Source organism: Corylus avellana, chromosome ca6 (assembly GCF_901000735.1).
Source record: "Corylus avellana chromosome ca6, CavTom2PMs-1.0".
NCBI classification, from domain to species: domain Eukaryota; kingdom Viridiplantae; phylum Streptophyta; class Magnoliopsida; order Fagales; family Betulaceae; genus Corylus; species Corylus avellana.
The window spans coordinates 17,604,003-17,619,515 of record NC_081546.1 but is presented as its reverse complement, the minus strand read 5'-3'; the positions used below and the strand labels follow the sequence as shown (position 1 = coordinate 17,619,515).

The window sequence follows — 15,513 nt, the reverse complement described above, 5'->3', positions numbered from 1 at the left end:
GCCCCAGAAGAAAAGAGACGGCGTGGATTGGTTTAACCTTTTCTTACCTCCTATACGGTGTCGTTTCCCCTGAAAATTATAGAGTTTAATCTAGACCCTGCTGTACTTTTTTTTTTTTAACAGCATTCATTTATTATTATTTTTATATTATTTAAATATGATTTCAAATCAATGATAAGAGAGAGTAAACAGGAATAAAATAAAAACAAGGGAAGTTAAACTGTTTTCCTAAATTTGTGATAACACTGTAACTTTCTCTTGGTTTAGGCAAGGGAGAAAGGGTATCTGACGATATTTGTAAAGCAAAGAAACTCGAAATTTTACTAATATTCAAAAACTCACTCTTCTTTACAATCAACACCTTTTTTTTTTTTTAAAAAAAATAAATAAATAAAGGGTTTTTAAGTGTAAAAAAGCTGCTTCTCTCTCTTGTTTGAAGAGAGATAAGCTCTTGGCCATCACGCGCCTCCTGGCTGCTGCTATCCACTGCCGTTACCTTGGTGTTTTAGATTTTCGTTGTTTGCTTTACTGCTCTTTAGTTGTTTCTTTTGTATTTTTAGGGCTTTATTTTGGGAGATTTAGTCTCCCTTATCTGTTGTTGCTTCTCTCTTGGGTGGAGATTTTTTCTCTCGGCTGTTGTTTGCTTGTTTTGGTTTTGGTGGGGCGGCTAGGTGGTGTCCCATATTTAAGTTTTTTGCGATGCAGATTTTGTTTTGCTTGCAAAGATTTTAGTAAACTTGTCTTTTCAGGATCTCTTTGTTTTGCCTTCGATAGTAGCCCTTTGTGGCCGCAACTAGGTCATTTATTTGACCCATTCCCACTTGTTACCTTACTTTTTTTTTTTTTTTTTTTTAATTCACTTGTTACCTTACTTGGTTTCGATTTCCCTTATATGTGCATTGTTATTTGGTTAGTTTTGGACTGTTGTTTGGGTTGCCCACCCTTTTCGTTTTTTAACTTGTTGTAATTTCCGTTAAAAAAAAAAAAAAAAAAAAAAAAAACACCTTTTTTATAATAGTAAACACATCAAAAGGAAATAAATTAATGCTAGAATCTATCTATCTATTTATTTATTTATTTTTTGAAACCTGCTAGAATCAATCTAAAGATGGACATTTCCTCGAATAAGCCTAACTAATGCTAGCATAGCATTAGCAATAATTTGAAGATGGAAATCTATCGGAAATATGAAAAGTCAATGCCAAAAATAAACTAAAAACAAAGAGGAAAACAAAATAGGGTGAGTTGATTTGTAGCCCAAGTTAGAAAAATTTGTCAAAATTGGTCTAGAGCTGATGGATCCACTCAAGCCCTACATCAACCGCGATTCGAGCAAAGGGTTTTGTGCCTCTTCGATGACTACCGCTCAAGCAACGGAGTGGCCAAACCACTCCATAAAAAGAATTGAAAGATGGGAAAGCTGAATCACTTTTGCAGCCTTGCAGGAGTAGTTCGACCACCCGTTCAACCTTGATTTTTTTTTTTTTTTTGGGTTGATAAATTTGGACATTTCAAATAAAAACTTCGCATGTGTAAATCACATGCATAAATTTCTGTCCAATTTAACCTCAAACACTAACGAAGGGTGCCAATTGTAAAGAAAATGATAGTTTGCAAAGATCAAGAGTCACATATGGTAGTTTGGAAGATCTGTCAGTTTACTGGTTCATTTGTATAAGAGAGGTTGGTTTCATTTGTCATAATCCCCTGACATTTTCTTTCATGATTTCGTTCAAAATGGCAACCCCTACTTTGCTGTCTCTACATATATATCTGTTCACATAATTTTTTTTTTTTTTTTTTGGAAATATCCGTTTACATATTCATGAAGAACACTTCATTTTACAAAAACACTTTTAACAAACACATTAAAATAACTCGATCCATACCCCCACTGCAAGACTGAAAATATTGATGAGATTATAAAAACTGCATGTGAGAGATCTTTCTGAGTTATTCTACAAATTTCTAGCTTACAGTTGGGTCCTTCAAAATGAAGACAACAAGAAGAAGCTTCAACTTCCACTAAAAAGGCAAACACCATTTCCACGAATTTTGAATAATTGGATGTGTTTCTACAGTTGCAATTATCTCAAGAGTGCTCAGGGGAGCGGATGGTTCAATAGACAGATTTGTGATTCTTGTGCATCTGTTTATTTGGATCAGGATACAAAGTAAAAAAAATAACAAACATTATATCCATTAGATGATCTGATTAGGAAGGAAATTGAGAATGTGTATAGATATCAGCCTTACCTTGTAGATCAGCTGTGCTGGAAGTCAGAGAACTCCCAGTCTGATAACAGATGGAAGCAACAATATAATCACATTTGCTGTTCTTCAGCAGCATGAGAACACCATCCATGCCATAGTCAATCTATTTACCAGCCATGCTTTTTAGTATTATCTGGGTGAAGTGGAAGATACACCCCCAAGTTGTACGAATGGGCGCCCGGGAAGTTTTGTCGGTTCAGAACTTCCTTGCAGGAGAGCTGCTCTTTGTGGGTTCAAAAGCAGAAGCTGCTGCATGTCTTTTGGAAGCACATAGAAAACTGCCTGCAGATCTCCTCTCAGTTTCTGGCAAGTTGATGCAGACTCTGCACTAGCCCTTCCAGATTGCTGTAGATGTATTTGATGGAAACGTAAATATATTGCCATAGTATCTTGATTACATGAAAATGAATTATGCTTGGTCATATTTCACATAAATCAAGGATATAGGGAGCCCCCAGTTTACACAATGCGTCTGCACTGGCAATATGCACACCAAACATTGTGCTATAATTCCAATTAATTTTCAGAATTCTAAATGGATAACCAAATGAAGCATCCAGTCATAATTAGCCAATAACCCAAACCATCACATGTGAAAAAAAAAAACAAAAAAATGAAAAGAGTAAGAGACAAACAAAATACAATTAACATTTTTACGGAATGGACATTAACATTTATCTGCCCATTGGGTTATGTAGCTGGTTTAATTTGATTACATTAAGAAGGACCTTTGCATGTTTAGCACTATAATATGTAGTAGCACGAAGGAGCACCCTCACGGATTACTAAACATTTTGAAAATATCTAAACTTGTTGCCATAAAAAGCTTCCTGCAATCTATTAGCATATACTTCAAACCATCACATGTGCAAAAAATTAATAAATAACTTATAAGAGATATGATAAAGATACAATTAACATTCAAATCAACTGAAATTAAACACTATCCACTCATAAAGACGGTCTGGTTCAAGTACACTCAGATAGGGAGCTCCGCAATGTCTAGCCTCTACAAAGAGTAGTAGGAGGATGCACCTTAGAGATTGGTACTAATTTTGAATATAAAGCTACAACTGATACTTGTATAGATAGGATACTAACACCCACTCATTTTTTTAGCTGGTCTGGACATCAGAAGTCAGATAGGAAGTGTCAGAAACAAAAATCCACTGCACACTCTCAAAGAATTTATAATTGACCCAATCCCCCCATTAATGGATAATCAAAAATTCTCTCGAAGCAAATCCTCAGCAGTCATCTTGATTTGATTCTATTTTGTTTACTTCCTGCTAACGATTCCCTTCTCTTCATCTAGTTGTCTCTACGATTAAAAGGCTGCAAAGATGTACTACATTTTGGACTAATTATTTAACATTGAAAGCCAAGTAAACCGCATTAAGTGCTCTTGGGAACGGGTCATGGAAAGCAAAACGAGAGAAAAGCGCTAAAGAAACTATCTACGAGGTAAGGTTCTTGAACTGGGTTCCTACTGAAAAGAACGCAAATCCAATGAATTCAGTTGGACAGCGTAACAAGTCTAAGGGCGAATCAAGCTCGAAAGGAACAGACGGGCATAGGCTTCATGGTGATCACAGACCCCCTGCTTATATATATGAGATCAATAACAAAAGAAAAATGCCAAGGTTAAACAGTGCAGGCAATTGACAGCGAAATGGCACAGCTAGAGTACATAGCAGGTAAAAACACAATAACAGATAAGACCACTGAAATCAAGTTTGAAATCATTTTGGTTTTCTCTATTCGGATTACCAAATTGGGCAATCACAAAGGTTTTTCAGTGATTGACGTGCCCCCTAAGCTATACATTTTAAGTTTGCTAAATCTGATGCCACTGCCAGAGATGCTTCAACTTCTGACCCTAAAAAGTGTACGTTGGTGATTAAATAGTAGATTGAGGATGATCCATCCAAGCAACTCACAGCTTGTGATATTACAATATTCAAGACTGAAATCGAGTCAAGTATTGAATGTTTAAACTAGGTTTGTTTAATTTTGTTCCAAATACAAGCCAAACTCAAACTTAACATCGAACTAGATTATTTGTTCAAACATTATTCATTTATTTTTCAAACGAACTTAAATTTGTTATTAACTTATTTATTCCTAATATAACGTAAATATCGTCAGTGTTTTATAACTTTTTCTAAATCCATACTAATCATTAGTTACTTAATCATTGTTAAGATTTTATCATTTGAGTTAATTAAATAAAGTAAATTATATTTATAATGAATAATATATATTTATTTATTATTACTATTTTTTTATTATCATGAAATAGACCATTTATATTATATCTCATAACATTATCTACTAATCTTAAAAAATTCAATCTCGAGTCTATATAAGTATTTTTTATAGTATATACATACATAAATATGGATATATACGTATATATATGCATATCTATATGAAGACTTACAATCACAAGTAGTCAAGCTATATCCATTACATTAAAGAAGAGGATTTCCTTTCATCTTTCTAAATATTTATGATCTTCTTACTACAAAGTTAAAAATAATACTATAAAAAACAATAAAAATGAAGTTATACAATTCATAGGAGCTTATACTAGCCGAGCCGAGTTTGTACGAGTTTGACTCATTCAATAAGCAGGCCTAAATTTCTGTTTAAGCTTGGTTCATTTAATATACAAACTGCAATCGAGTCATGTTTATACGAGCTGAGCTCAAGTTATTTATGAATAGCTAACCCCAAGGGGTTGGTCCATGTGATGGAGGCCTTGGTCTTGAGGTTTGCTCCCTTCAAGATCCAAGGTTCAACACTTCATAGGTGCAAATAATTCCTTGGGGCCACACCCCTTGGTGAAAAGTCAGCGATTTAACCAATTTCGTGTAGGAAAACTTCCGAGGGTGCGGTGCACGGGACCAGGGTTTACTCTGTAGGGGTGGGTTCGAAGGGCCCTGCCTTGGAGAGTTTCTCCGACATTAAATAAAAAATTAAAAAAAAAAAAAAGTTATTTATGAATAGCTCGATTTATTTACAGCCTGTAACAACAATGTTCCCATGTCTTTCTTGCTAGCTTCTTCATTCATATATTTAGGTCCTTAAATTTAGATTTTTTTTTTTACTGGTCATATTACTTGCCTCTAATTTTGCACATTCCACACAATCCAATATTTAGAACATACCATAATCAATGTTCATCTCTTTGCAAAGTGCTACATCTCCACTTGACAGGAATTTCCACCGCATACTGCAGACATGAATGCTATGATCTATTTCCCCCCTTTCTTTCTTTTCTGCCTTACATGCTATGATTTCTAACTCCTCTAATATTGAACAAGACTCACCTTAAATAATGAAGTACAGATAATTACTAATGACGGTTCACGACTTGCAATAATCCATTCTTCCCCTTGATGGCAATTTCCAGTACAAACAACTCAGATCAAAGATGCTGACTCTCTCTCATAAAATAAAAATTCTGTCAAGTTCATGGGTATAGTTTTCACTATAGGTTCAAGTTCATGGGTACAGTCTCACATCTCCTGCCAAGAATGTCACATTCATTGTATAATCCCCACTGTCCAGAGTCACAAGCTCATAGTGATGCAAGAAACAAAGCTAGAAATATTGGTCCACCTAATCTTATTTAGGTCATATTAATTAATGGCGTTGTTATGTTTTATTTAATTTTCAAGCGTCAAGTTTTTGTAATTCAATAAATGGGTGTTGCCTAGATTATGTTTGGTAAGTCAATAAATGGGCGTTGCCCTAGGGTTTAGTCGTGAGTCTATTCAAGTACAATTTGTATTCCAATGGAACTGAACTTTGATAGAATAAAATTATGAGAAATTGATTCTCTCTCTTTCTCCCCCCTCCTCCTTTCTTTCTCTTCCCCCAGCTCCTTCTCTCTTTCTCTTTCTTTCCCCTTCTCTTCCCTTGGCTTCTCTCTTTCTAGCTTTTTCTTTCTCTCTCCACTTTTAGCTTCTTTCCACTACTTTCCCTACTTTCATTGTGTGAGTTATGTGTTTATTGTTTGTCCTACATCAAATTGATATCAGAGCGTTTGAGATTGTGTTCCATCAACAGTCGCATGATCCTGTACACCGTGCACAAATCATTCAGAGCCACACCACCGAAACCATTGTCCCCATCTTTTGTTTCAGTATTCAAACCATCACTTGCTTGTTTCCATCCCAATGCCTCCATCGGTCCCAAACAACCATATCAGTATTATATTTATCCGCCGCCCAAAACACTCAACCACACAAATGCAAAACACCCACTTTAACAACCCCATCCACGCTGGAACCCACTGCATCACCCAACCACTAATGTCACAAAAAAAAAAAAAAAAAAAAAAAGCACGAAGTCCCGATCTTTCGATAAACCCATGCCGGCATCACTCTTTCTTTCCTGTCCTACACATCACCGCACTAGCCATTGGCTCGCACAATGCTGCAAAAGCACTGGGAATGAATACATCAACAACCAACGTACTCAATGACTCCTTCATTCCCAAACGCAGGCCCCTCAAAGTGCACCCTGGACAGGATCTTTATTCAACTGACCGCCCGGGAGCGAGGCAGATGTCGACCACCATCTCACCAGAATGACAATCTAGTAGCGCCGCTAACACCCACCTCGCCTTCACACCAGTCGTCAAAAACCAAGACTACAAGAGTTATTCCACTGTGAAATGACAAGAGAATTGCGGGTTTCGATCTTCCTTCTTTTTGTTGTAGAGTGGGTCATGCCTAGAAGGGTGGTGGAATTGTTGGCTAGCTAGATAGGCCAATCAGGAAGTCGGTGCATTTAAGAAGCTTGGAAATTGGTTCCTCTATGTTTAATATTGTGCATTTGGAGAGAGCAAAATGCAAGAAGTTCCGAAAACTGTGAGACATTAATGGTAGAGTTAAAAGGTGTGTTTGGCAAAATTTTCAGACTTTGTTTTCGCTTCTCAAATGCTGAAAACTTTTCTCAAATATTAGTTATTCAAATCAAATGTGGCTCTAACACACTTTTCAAAATAAACCACAAAACTCTTTTCTTTTTTTCTTTAAAAAAGGAAAAAAACACTTTTCACAAAATACTTCTAAAATGATTAGGGGAAAATGCTCAATTGGTCCCTGAGGTGTGAACCTTCATCAAATCCTTCCCTAAGGTTCAAAAGTTATCAATTTACTCCCTAATATTAAAAATGTTATCAAATAGATCCTTCTATCCACCTTCCATTATATTTTAACCACATCATACCTAATTAAAAGATGGCATGTGTCCCATTTAATAAAAAATATAAACTTATAAACATAAATATAAAAAAATAAAAAAATAAATAAAAAAAATAAACTTTTAAGCTTCTGGGGTGATCTTCCTCACAGAGGGGTGGGCCACTCTCAGCCGGCCTGGGAGTGGTTTTGGCCACCTCCTTTGGCCGAATATGGGGGTGGCCAAACCACCCTCAAGCTTTTGGGGTGGTTTGACAACCCCAATAATTTTTTATTTTTTTATTTTTTATATTTATATTTATAATTTTATATTTTATCTTAAACTAGGCCCATGTCATGTTTTGATTTGGTATGACATGCCAACACCATTAAAAACTGAACGAAAGGATCTATTTGATAATGGTTCTAACCTTAGGGAGTAAATTGATAGCTTTTGAACCTTAATGAGTGATTTGATAGAAGTCCATACCTCAGGGACCATTGGGACATTTTTTCCCGAAAAGTAAAAAACAAAACACTTCTAAAAAAAATAATTACTATCAACATCAGACGACCCCACAATGGCCGCAATGAATTTCTAGCGACCCCTTTGTGGCCGCCATGAACTTCTAACCGCCAGAAATATCCAATGGTCCCAAGGTGGCCGTCATGAACTTTTAGCGGCCTTGTGATGGCCATCAAGAACATCTAAATGCCCTACAATGGTCAACACGAACTTCTGATTGCCCGATGTGGCCGCAAAGCGGCCACCACTGTGGAGTGTAAACTGCAATAGTTTTTGTTTTTCTTTTTTTCTTATATTTTGGGGAACACTTCAATTTTTTATTTTTTCAAAAACACTGCTCAAAATTTTACCTAAAAAGTTCTCAATTATGGACCCCACGTATAACATGTTTCAAAATGTGGCCCCTACCAAACCAATTCTCAATTTTTATCTGTTTAAAAACTCTTTTCAAATCTCAAAGCACTTCGCAAAACTTTACCAAACCAACCCAATGCTTTTGTCTAGAAGATCCATTGTTTCAAAATCCTAGTCAATCATTGAATCCTAACTCTTTTGTCTAAAACGCTGAACCCTAGATCCACAAATTCTCCTAACCCCAAGCCCAACACAAGCATATGTAGGCAGATTTTTCCTAATCTTTCCTACATCATTTACGCTCTGCATGACGTTAGGAATTGCAATATTTGAAGGTATCAGAAGGTGGAATTTTGAAGGGGAGAGATTGATTAACACGTCAATCTTGAGTTAGCATTCACTATTGCATTGAAATTCAGCGCAAAGGTATTGATTTCTCCTCAACCCAGTCATTATTATCTAGTCCCACTGGAATCATGTTACTACTAAGATGAATTGAAAAATCTAATCACCATACCAATCATTAGTTAACCACCCTTTCACATTTTTTTTATCCTTAATGCAGTAAGATTAAGCACTCGCTACTAAGATGAATTGAAAAATCTAATCACCATACCAATCATTAGTCAACCACCCTTTCACATTTTTTTTATCCTTAATGCAGTAAGATTAAGCACTTGCTACAGGTCACTCTTTAACCTGCCTCATGAAGAGATCACTGATGTGTTATAGAGCTCAGAGTAAGTATTTTTTTTTCTCATATGAATGTTCTCTTTTGAAAGCTGAAAAGGCCTCTTGAGTTTTTGCAGATGCATCATGATTTACTCAAAGGTTGCAGAAGATAAAGGCACAACCAAGTAGAAGATAGCATATTATCTAAGGGGGGAAATGCACCTGTATTTCTCCAAGAAGATGTCTCTCAATAACGTTGAATGAATCTACAATTTCCAACTCAGACATTTTAGAAATAAACTGTTGTATGTCGGAGTTCATCCTTGCCTGTTTCCACAGTTTATGCTGTTCTTGTTCAGCAACAGCACGCCTTCTTTGAAACCATGGCATGAAGTTGGGTCCTTTCAGAAACCGCCTGAGTAAAAAAATAAACTGAAAAAGGGTAACAAACCGAAGATGCAGAAAAATTGTGACTTAAGAACACCATATTTGATCAGAACAGAATATAAGACAAATGAGGGGTGGGGTGGGGACTCATAATAGTAAATGATGTGTGCAGTAGTCAGTAATCATCACCTGTATAAATCCAGCCAGTTAGACTTCATCCTCTTTGATAAGAACTTCCCTGGACCTCTTGCTGACAAACTTGCTAGGAATTCATCGGCATTAAATGCAGGGAGAGGGGGAGGGTCAAAAAATGGAGAAGAGCCTTCTGAAGGTGTCTTAGTCCTAAAATATGGACCAAAAGGGGCCAAAAAGTTGGTAGTGAGCTCCAAGAAATGCCGCCGCAATATCTCATTGTTAACAACTGACATTGACTCCTCAACCCTAGGTGACATCCCAGCATCTATAAGCCTATTCAAGATAGAAGTGTCTGGCTTCGTTATTGCAGCATAAGTGCTCCAAATGGCTTCCTTATGTTCCGTCATAAGACAAAGGGGACCATCTCTTCTCAACTTCACAGCACTTAACAAATTTGAAGGAGAAAGCTTCTTCAAGGAAAGCTGCTGAAGACCAAACGCTTCTGATCTAGCAGAGATTTTGCCAGTAGAAGACCTTGTTGTGAGGGCAAGGCGGTTTGAGCTTGAAGCAGGGCATCCAACTGAAACAATGTGGGGAATGTTACGGAGAGCCTTGAGGAAAAAGAGGTTTGTCACACCCAAAACCATAAGAGGAAAAGTGTCTCCTTCTTGAAGTGAGTTCAAGTGGGCAAATTCAGGGTCATGGATGGTAAAATAAGGCCTGAAATCTACACTACAAAGTAGTGGTGCAACCAAACTCACAAGACTAGCAACAGCCTCACAACACTGGGGAGGTGTTGGTGCAATGATAAGAATAGGCTCACCAATGAGTAACAACTCCCACAACACCCAAAGCTGCAATAGAAGGCCTCGGAATGTACCAAAAATATCTGAATCATGGAAAAGACCCTGGGGTACTGACTGATTATTAGGAAGTAATGGAGCCATAGAGGAAGCAGACTCTTCAAACGACATTCCATTTTCCAAGGGCAAGCTATGAGCAGGTGGCAAGTTCACTTTAAGTGTAGCATTCCCTATAGGAAGCTCCATTAGCTTACCAGGTACAGGAGAAGGCCACATTGAAACATAAGCAGCAATATGCTCAAGAGCTTTCTTTCCAATGTCAAAATACAGTGGACCCATTATTTGCAACAGGGGTCTAAACACACTGGAGTAAGGACTGGGGGACAAAATTACCACAGACTTCTGTTCCCCACCTCGCTTTAGCCTCTCATCATGTCTCTGTCTATTAAAAACATAACCATACATATATCTCGAAGCTTTATTACTAATGCTATTGTTGGATCTTCTGATATTTCTTTTGTCTGGAAATAACTTTTTACCATCTTCAGTTCTCCCGGAGGAAGAGACATGGACCAATCGAGAATCATCCTTCCTTCGAAACCGGAAAAAGAAGATACAATCGTGAATAGTTGACCGGTTCTGGTGCTGGGAAACGGAATCTGGGAAGGAACTAAAAGCAATTTCAAGTTCCTCATCTTGTGTAAGACAGCCAGGTGGGTAACACTCTTCAATGAGCTGACCCTGCTCAAGATCAAATCTAATAATGCAAAAGGCCACAACCCATTGCCGCAAAGATTCAGGATCAAGCTTTGGACTAAGTTCTGTCTTCACCGTAAATGAAGGAGACCGACTCATTTCCTAAAAAGTTCAATGCCGACTTTCAATCCTCATCATCTTCGACGATCATTTCCACTTTAGAACTATTAAGATTCTCATTGGTCAGAAAGACGAATGACAAACTTTCCCACTTAAAACTTTCTGGTTTTTCTCCACTTCAACACTTGTAATCACAAAATCAAAGCCTAACAAAGAAAATGCAAGAAGAAGAAGAAGAAGAAGTAAAAAAAAAAAAGCCTCAAATAAGGAAAATCATGTCGAGTGACAATAATGCTTCATTGCAAAGCAGGAAAAAATATAGGAAACGGGTAAAAAAAACAGTCTTTCATATTGAATTTCATCAACCGAGGCCCTATGAATCTAAAAACATCGCTTAGCATAGCAAATCAACTACTTGCACTACTTCAGGTTTTTCAACTTTCTTCTTTTTTCCTCCGATACGTAATTCAGGTTTACAAACTTTCCAGTGATTAGAAACCTATAAAGTACAACAATCATTCCATTTTCTTTTCTCTTCCTCCATCTTCTCAACAACCATACAAAGTATAAAGACAAAAAGAAACACTATACAGCAGTCACAGTAATAATTCTGAGAGATCTATAAATGGGTTATCGGCATTTTACCTGCACTCAAGAACCCAGGTAGATTTCTTCCACAAACTAATCTGGATCGGCAAGAATTGGCTACCCAATTGATTAAAAAACAAAAGGGTATCTTTGAATAATAAGAATAATTGAAGAACAATGGGATTTTTGGTAGGGTTTGATATAGGAAGAGAACGCTTCGAGCCTTGGGTTTCTCTCCGACCGTATGAATTGGAGGGTGAAGTACAGAATTTGATTTTGATTTACATGGAAATCTATGCATTAAGGTCGCTTTCAATCGGACTCTGTCTTGATTAGGAAAGGAAATGTGTCAGTCTCACTGTCTTTTATCTGGTAAATACTAACCGTAATAATTGTACGAGATAAATTCTCTCCGGTTATGTTTTCTTGTACAAATCATAGATTCAAACATGTCACCGCAGGTGAAGGAGAAAAAAACATAAAATAGGGGCGATCCATTTTGTGGGCCCTCCTAGTTTAATTATGTTATAAACTTAGATTAGATGGATTTGATCAGACGATTTTACCCTTTAAGCTTTTTCCAACGAGAAGTAGCTCAATCTACTGTAAACTACGTCTTATGAAGTAGAGGTCACTAATTCGAATCTCCATTCTCCTTCCTTTATGTGGACACGTAAAAAAAAAATAGGCAAATAGAAAATTTCCAAATTTAATTTGGAGATCCTTTAATAAGCTTTGAATATTCTATCCATTTGGGTATTGGGCCAATAAGAGAATACTCATGAGGCCCATGTGAAAGCAAGGCCCAAAAAAGGACCAAGTAAGCTCATGGCATGGCCCACTAGAAAATACAGAAGACCAACTTGATTCAACATTGCCATGTAGAACAAGGAATAGACTCCACCAGCAAATCAAATCAAAACTAATCATGAGATCCCATATCAAAATAGATGAAGCTTATGGAAAGTTTTGCAACTTCTCATAAAGTTCGGGTGTCAAAGTTGAAATCTCTTGCTACATCATTGATATGCTCCCATTGATTGTATTTCAAAACAATATCACCGGTGACATTTAGTGCAGGATGTTTTGGACTTGTTTGCACAAGTATGTGCCCTTCCTTTGTCATAGAATCTTTATAATCTCGTTTCCATTCTTCATGGGTAAACTCGGAAATAATAATGACAGGACTAACATGCATTTTAGAAGGATCAAAAGATGAAAAGCTTGAAACATTAAAGAACAATATAGGGCATATAATAATTTAGAAAATCAATATAATATGAATACTCAAATAAAACATATAATATTAAAATTGCAATGACAATCTAATCTTTTTTTTTTTTGAAATCGTTTCGCTTCTCCTTTATTAAATAGAAAGCTGATCAACCAATACATATGGTTGAATACACGGGTGATAATCTTCCACCCACAAATGCTCTCCCTGTAAGGATAAGCCTAGCTTGGCAAGTCTATGCGCCACCTCGTTTGCATTTTGGGAAATATGCTCCACCTTCCAGTCCAAAAAACCATCTAGACTCAGCTTCGCATCGTCCACTACTAAACCGTAGGATCCCCACCAGCTCCCCTTATTTCTCTAATGTTGGATGACTTCAAGCGCATCTCCTTCCAGTATTATTTTTGGCCACCCCATCTTAATACCCAACTCCACTACTTGCCACATACCCAGTGCTTCCGCTGAAGCAGGGTCTCGTATATAAGGTGTGTTTGCACAGAAAGTGGCCATCACCCTCCCATCGTGATTCCTTGCTGCCAGCCCCATGCTACTCCCCTTTGAGTCAAGAGATGTGTCCCAATTTATCTTCACATAACCTTCAGGGGGTCTCTCCCAGTGTATGGCGTCCGTACACGGGCGGGATGCTTTGCTTTCTTGCCTCTATACAGATAAAGTGTTCTCTTGCTCAAATAAGTACTTGATAAGCGCCGAATGTTACACATTCAAGCCCCTTAATTTACATATGTTAATTCCTTAGCATTGTTATTTGTTTGATTTGGTTTTGTTTTTGTGTTTCAGGTCTTATTTGACAAACCATGGAAAATTGGGCTTAAAAGGGCAAAAAGCTAAGCATTCTGGATTTAGGATTGAGTGCAGCACTCCTGGGATGCGCACCTGCGCTTGAGCGTCTGCGCCCAGGGATCGAGTGCAAACATGCACTTGTGTGCACAATAGTTAAGCTCGAGCGCACTGCGCTTGAGCTCACAAGACCTCGGATCAAGCACACTCGGGCGTGTATTGCACAGCAGCAATCCTTTTCCAGCGTGGATTTGGTTTTCAGTCTCCCAATTGGACTGGGAGACTGACTTCCAGTTTTCTGAGGATTTCTAGGGTTTTTAGGGTTTTCCTAATCCCTATAAATAGGGCTCTAAACACTATAAACAGAGACACCGCTTTTCCTAGAGCTAGAAATCAGAAAATTGTCTTTGGAGCTTAGAAGATCATGAGCGGCTAAACCCCTTCGTGGGGTGTTGATGCAACCCTATCCAAGGACAATGGTTTGATTGTATTTAATTTCTATATTTTCAATTTATGCATGTTGATTGTATAACTATGAGGATTGCTACAATTGATTTCTGTTCTTCATATTAAATGCAATTGTTCTTAAATTCCAAAATCAATATTTGTGAAATTCTTTTCTTGTCTTAGAAAGTATTTTACTTTTGTTGATCTCAAATTATTCTTGTTTTCTGTGATTATGAGGATGATGGTTATGCAATGGGTTTAATTGACATATGATCAATAGGATTTGATAGGCCATGCCTAGGGAAAACGGATTGTACTACACCCTAGTTTAGTGTAATTTAGGAAGACAGTCCGTGCCAATCGAAGATGGGTTTCACTTATTCATTGATTGTATGTATCCTGTTAAAGAATTTGATAATTTATACATAGGGAAGACGGGTCGTACCGCATCTTAGCGGTTAGGTGGACGATCTGTGCCAACCAAAGATAGATTATGCTTATTCTTTAATAAGGTAGTTTCTTGTTTATTTATAACATGCATAGAATGAATTTTTGTGATTAATTATGATTAACCATTGTTGTACGGATAGAGGTGAAGTCAATACCCTACTCTCTCTCTCTCTCATATATTTACTCTTTTTATTTTCATGCACTTTAGTTTTTAAGCAAATCAAATCAAATCTCCTTTTAATTAAGTTAACTTTAATATTTTAAATTTTGATAATTAAACCCCTGCAGTCCTTGAGATTCGACACCCTCAATATAGCCGTATCCCACAAAGATTCGTCCTATTGCGAGTGGTTATTTTTAATTGATATTTTTGATCACAAAAATACCACATCAGTACTCCTTCGCCTTCTGAATTACGGTTGTGGGTGATGTCAACTTCCCCCCAAACACAACTGTATTCCGACGAAACCATATCTGCTGTGCTACTGACACAAAAAACTGCATCCCCTCCTCATCTAATTTCCCCAAGTGTTCCTAAAAAAGATGAAGAAAATCAACCTCAGTGGTTGAGAATTTCTGTAGCTTTCGATTGCACTCCAGCCATACATCTTGAGCTGAGGGGCAACTCCAAAGAGCATGCCCTGGAGTCTCCTCCATCCTTTCACATAAAGGACATAGAGGATCAAAAGTTATATGTCTGCGGTAGAGATTTCCTTTCGTGGGTAATAAATTTTGGCATGCTTTCCAGATGAACATCTGGACGACCCGAGGCCCTTTCACTGCCCATATCTTGTTCCAGATCTCTCCACATGGACCCCTCACCGAACTCGTACC

The 15,513-nt window shown here is 37.3% G+C and overlaps 1 protein-coding gene across 2 annotated transcripts; it reads right to left on the bottom strand.

The window, feature by feature from the left end:
• Positions 1–1,899: 1,899 nt before the first annotated feature.
• On the bottom strand, positions 1,900–12,066 carry LOC132184720 (uncharacterized). 2 transcript variants are annotated; one of them, XM_059598453.1, is made up of 5 exons: positions 11,808–12,066; positions 9,598–11,368; positions 9,244–9,436; positions 2,257–2,619; positions 1,900–2,149 (listed from the first exon to the last, which is right to left on the bottom strand). In XM_059598453.1, the coding sequence occupies exons 2-4, from the start codon at positions 11,199–11,201 to the stop codon at positions 2,404–2,406; spliced, it is 2,013 nt and encodes a 670-aa protein (XP_059454436.1). In that variant the 5' UTR covers positions 11,202–11,368; positions 11,808–12,066; the 3' UTR covers positions 1,900–2,149; positions 2,257–2,403. The 2 variants fall into 2 exon arrangements, with proteins under 2 accessions (XP_059454436.1, XP_059454437.1); XM_059598454.1 differs by having other exon boundaries at positions 9,598–11,266.
• Positions 12,067–15,513: the final 3,447 nt, after the last annotated feature.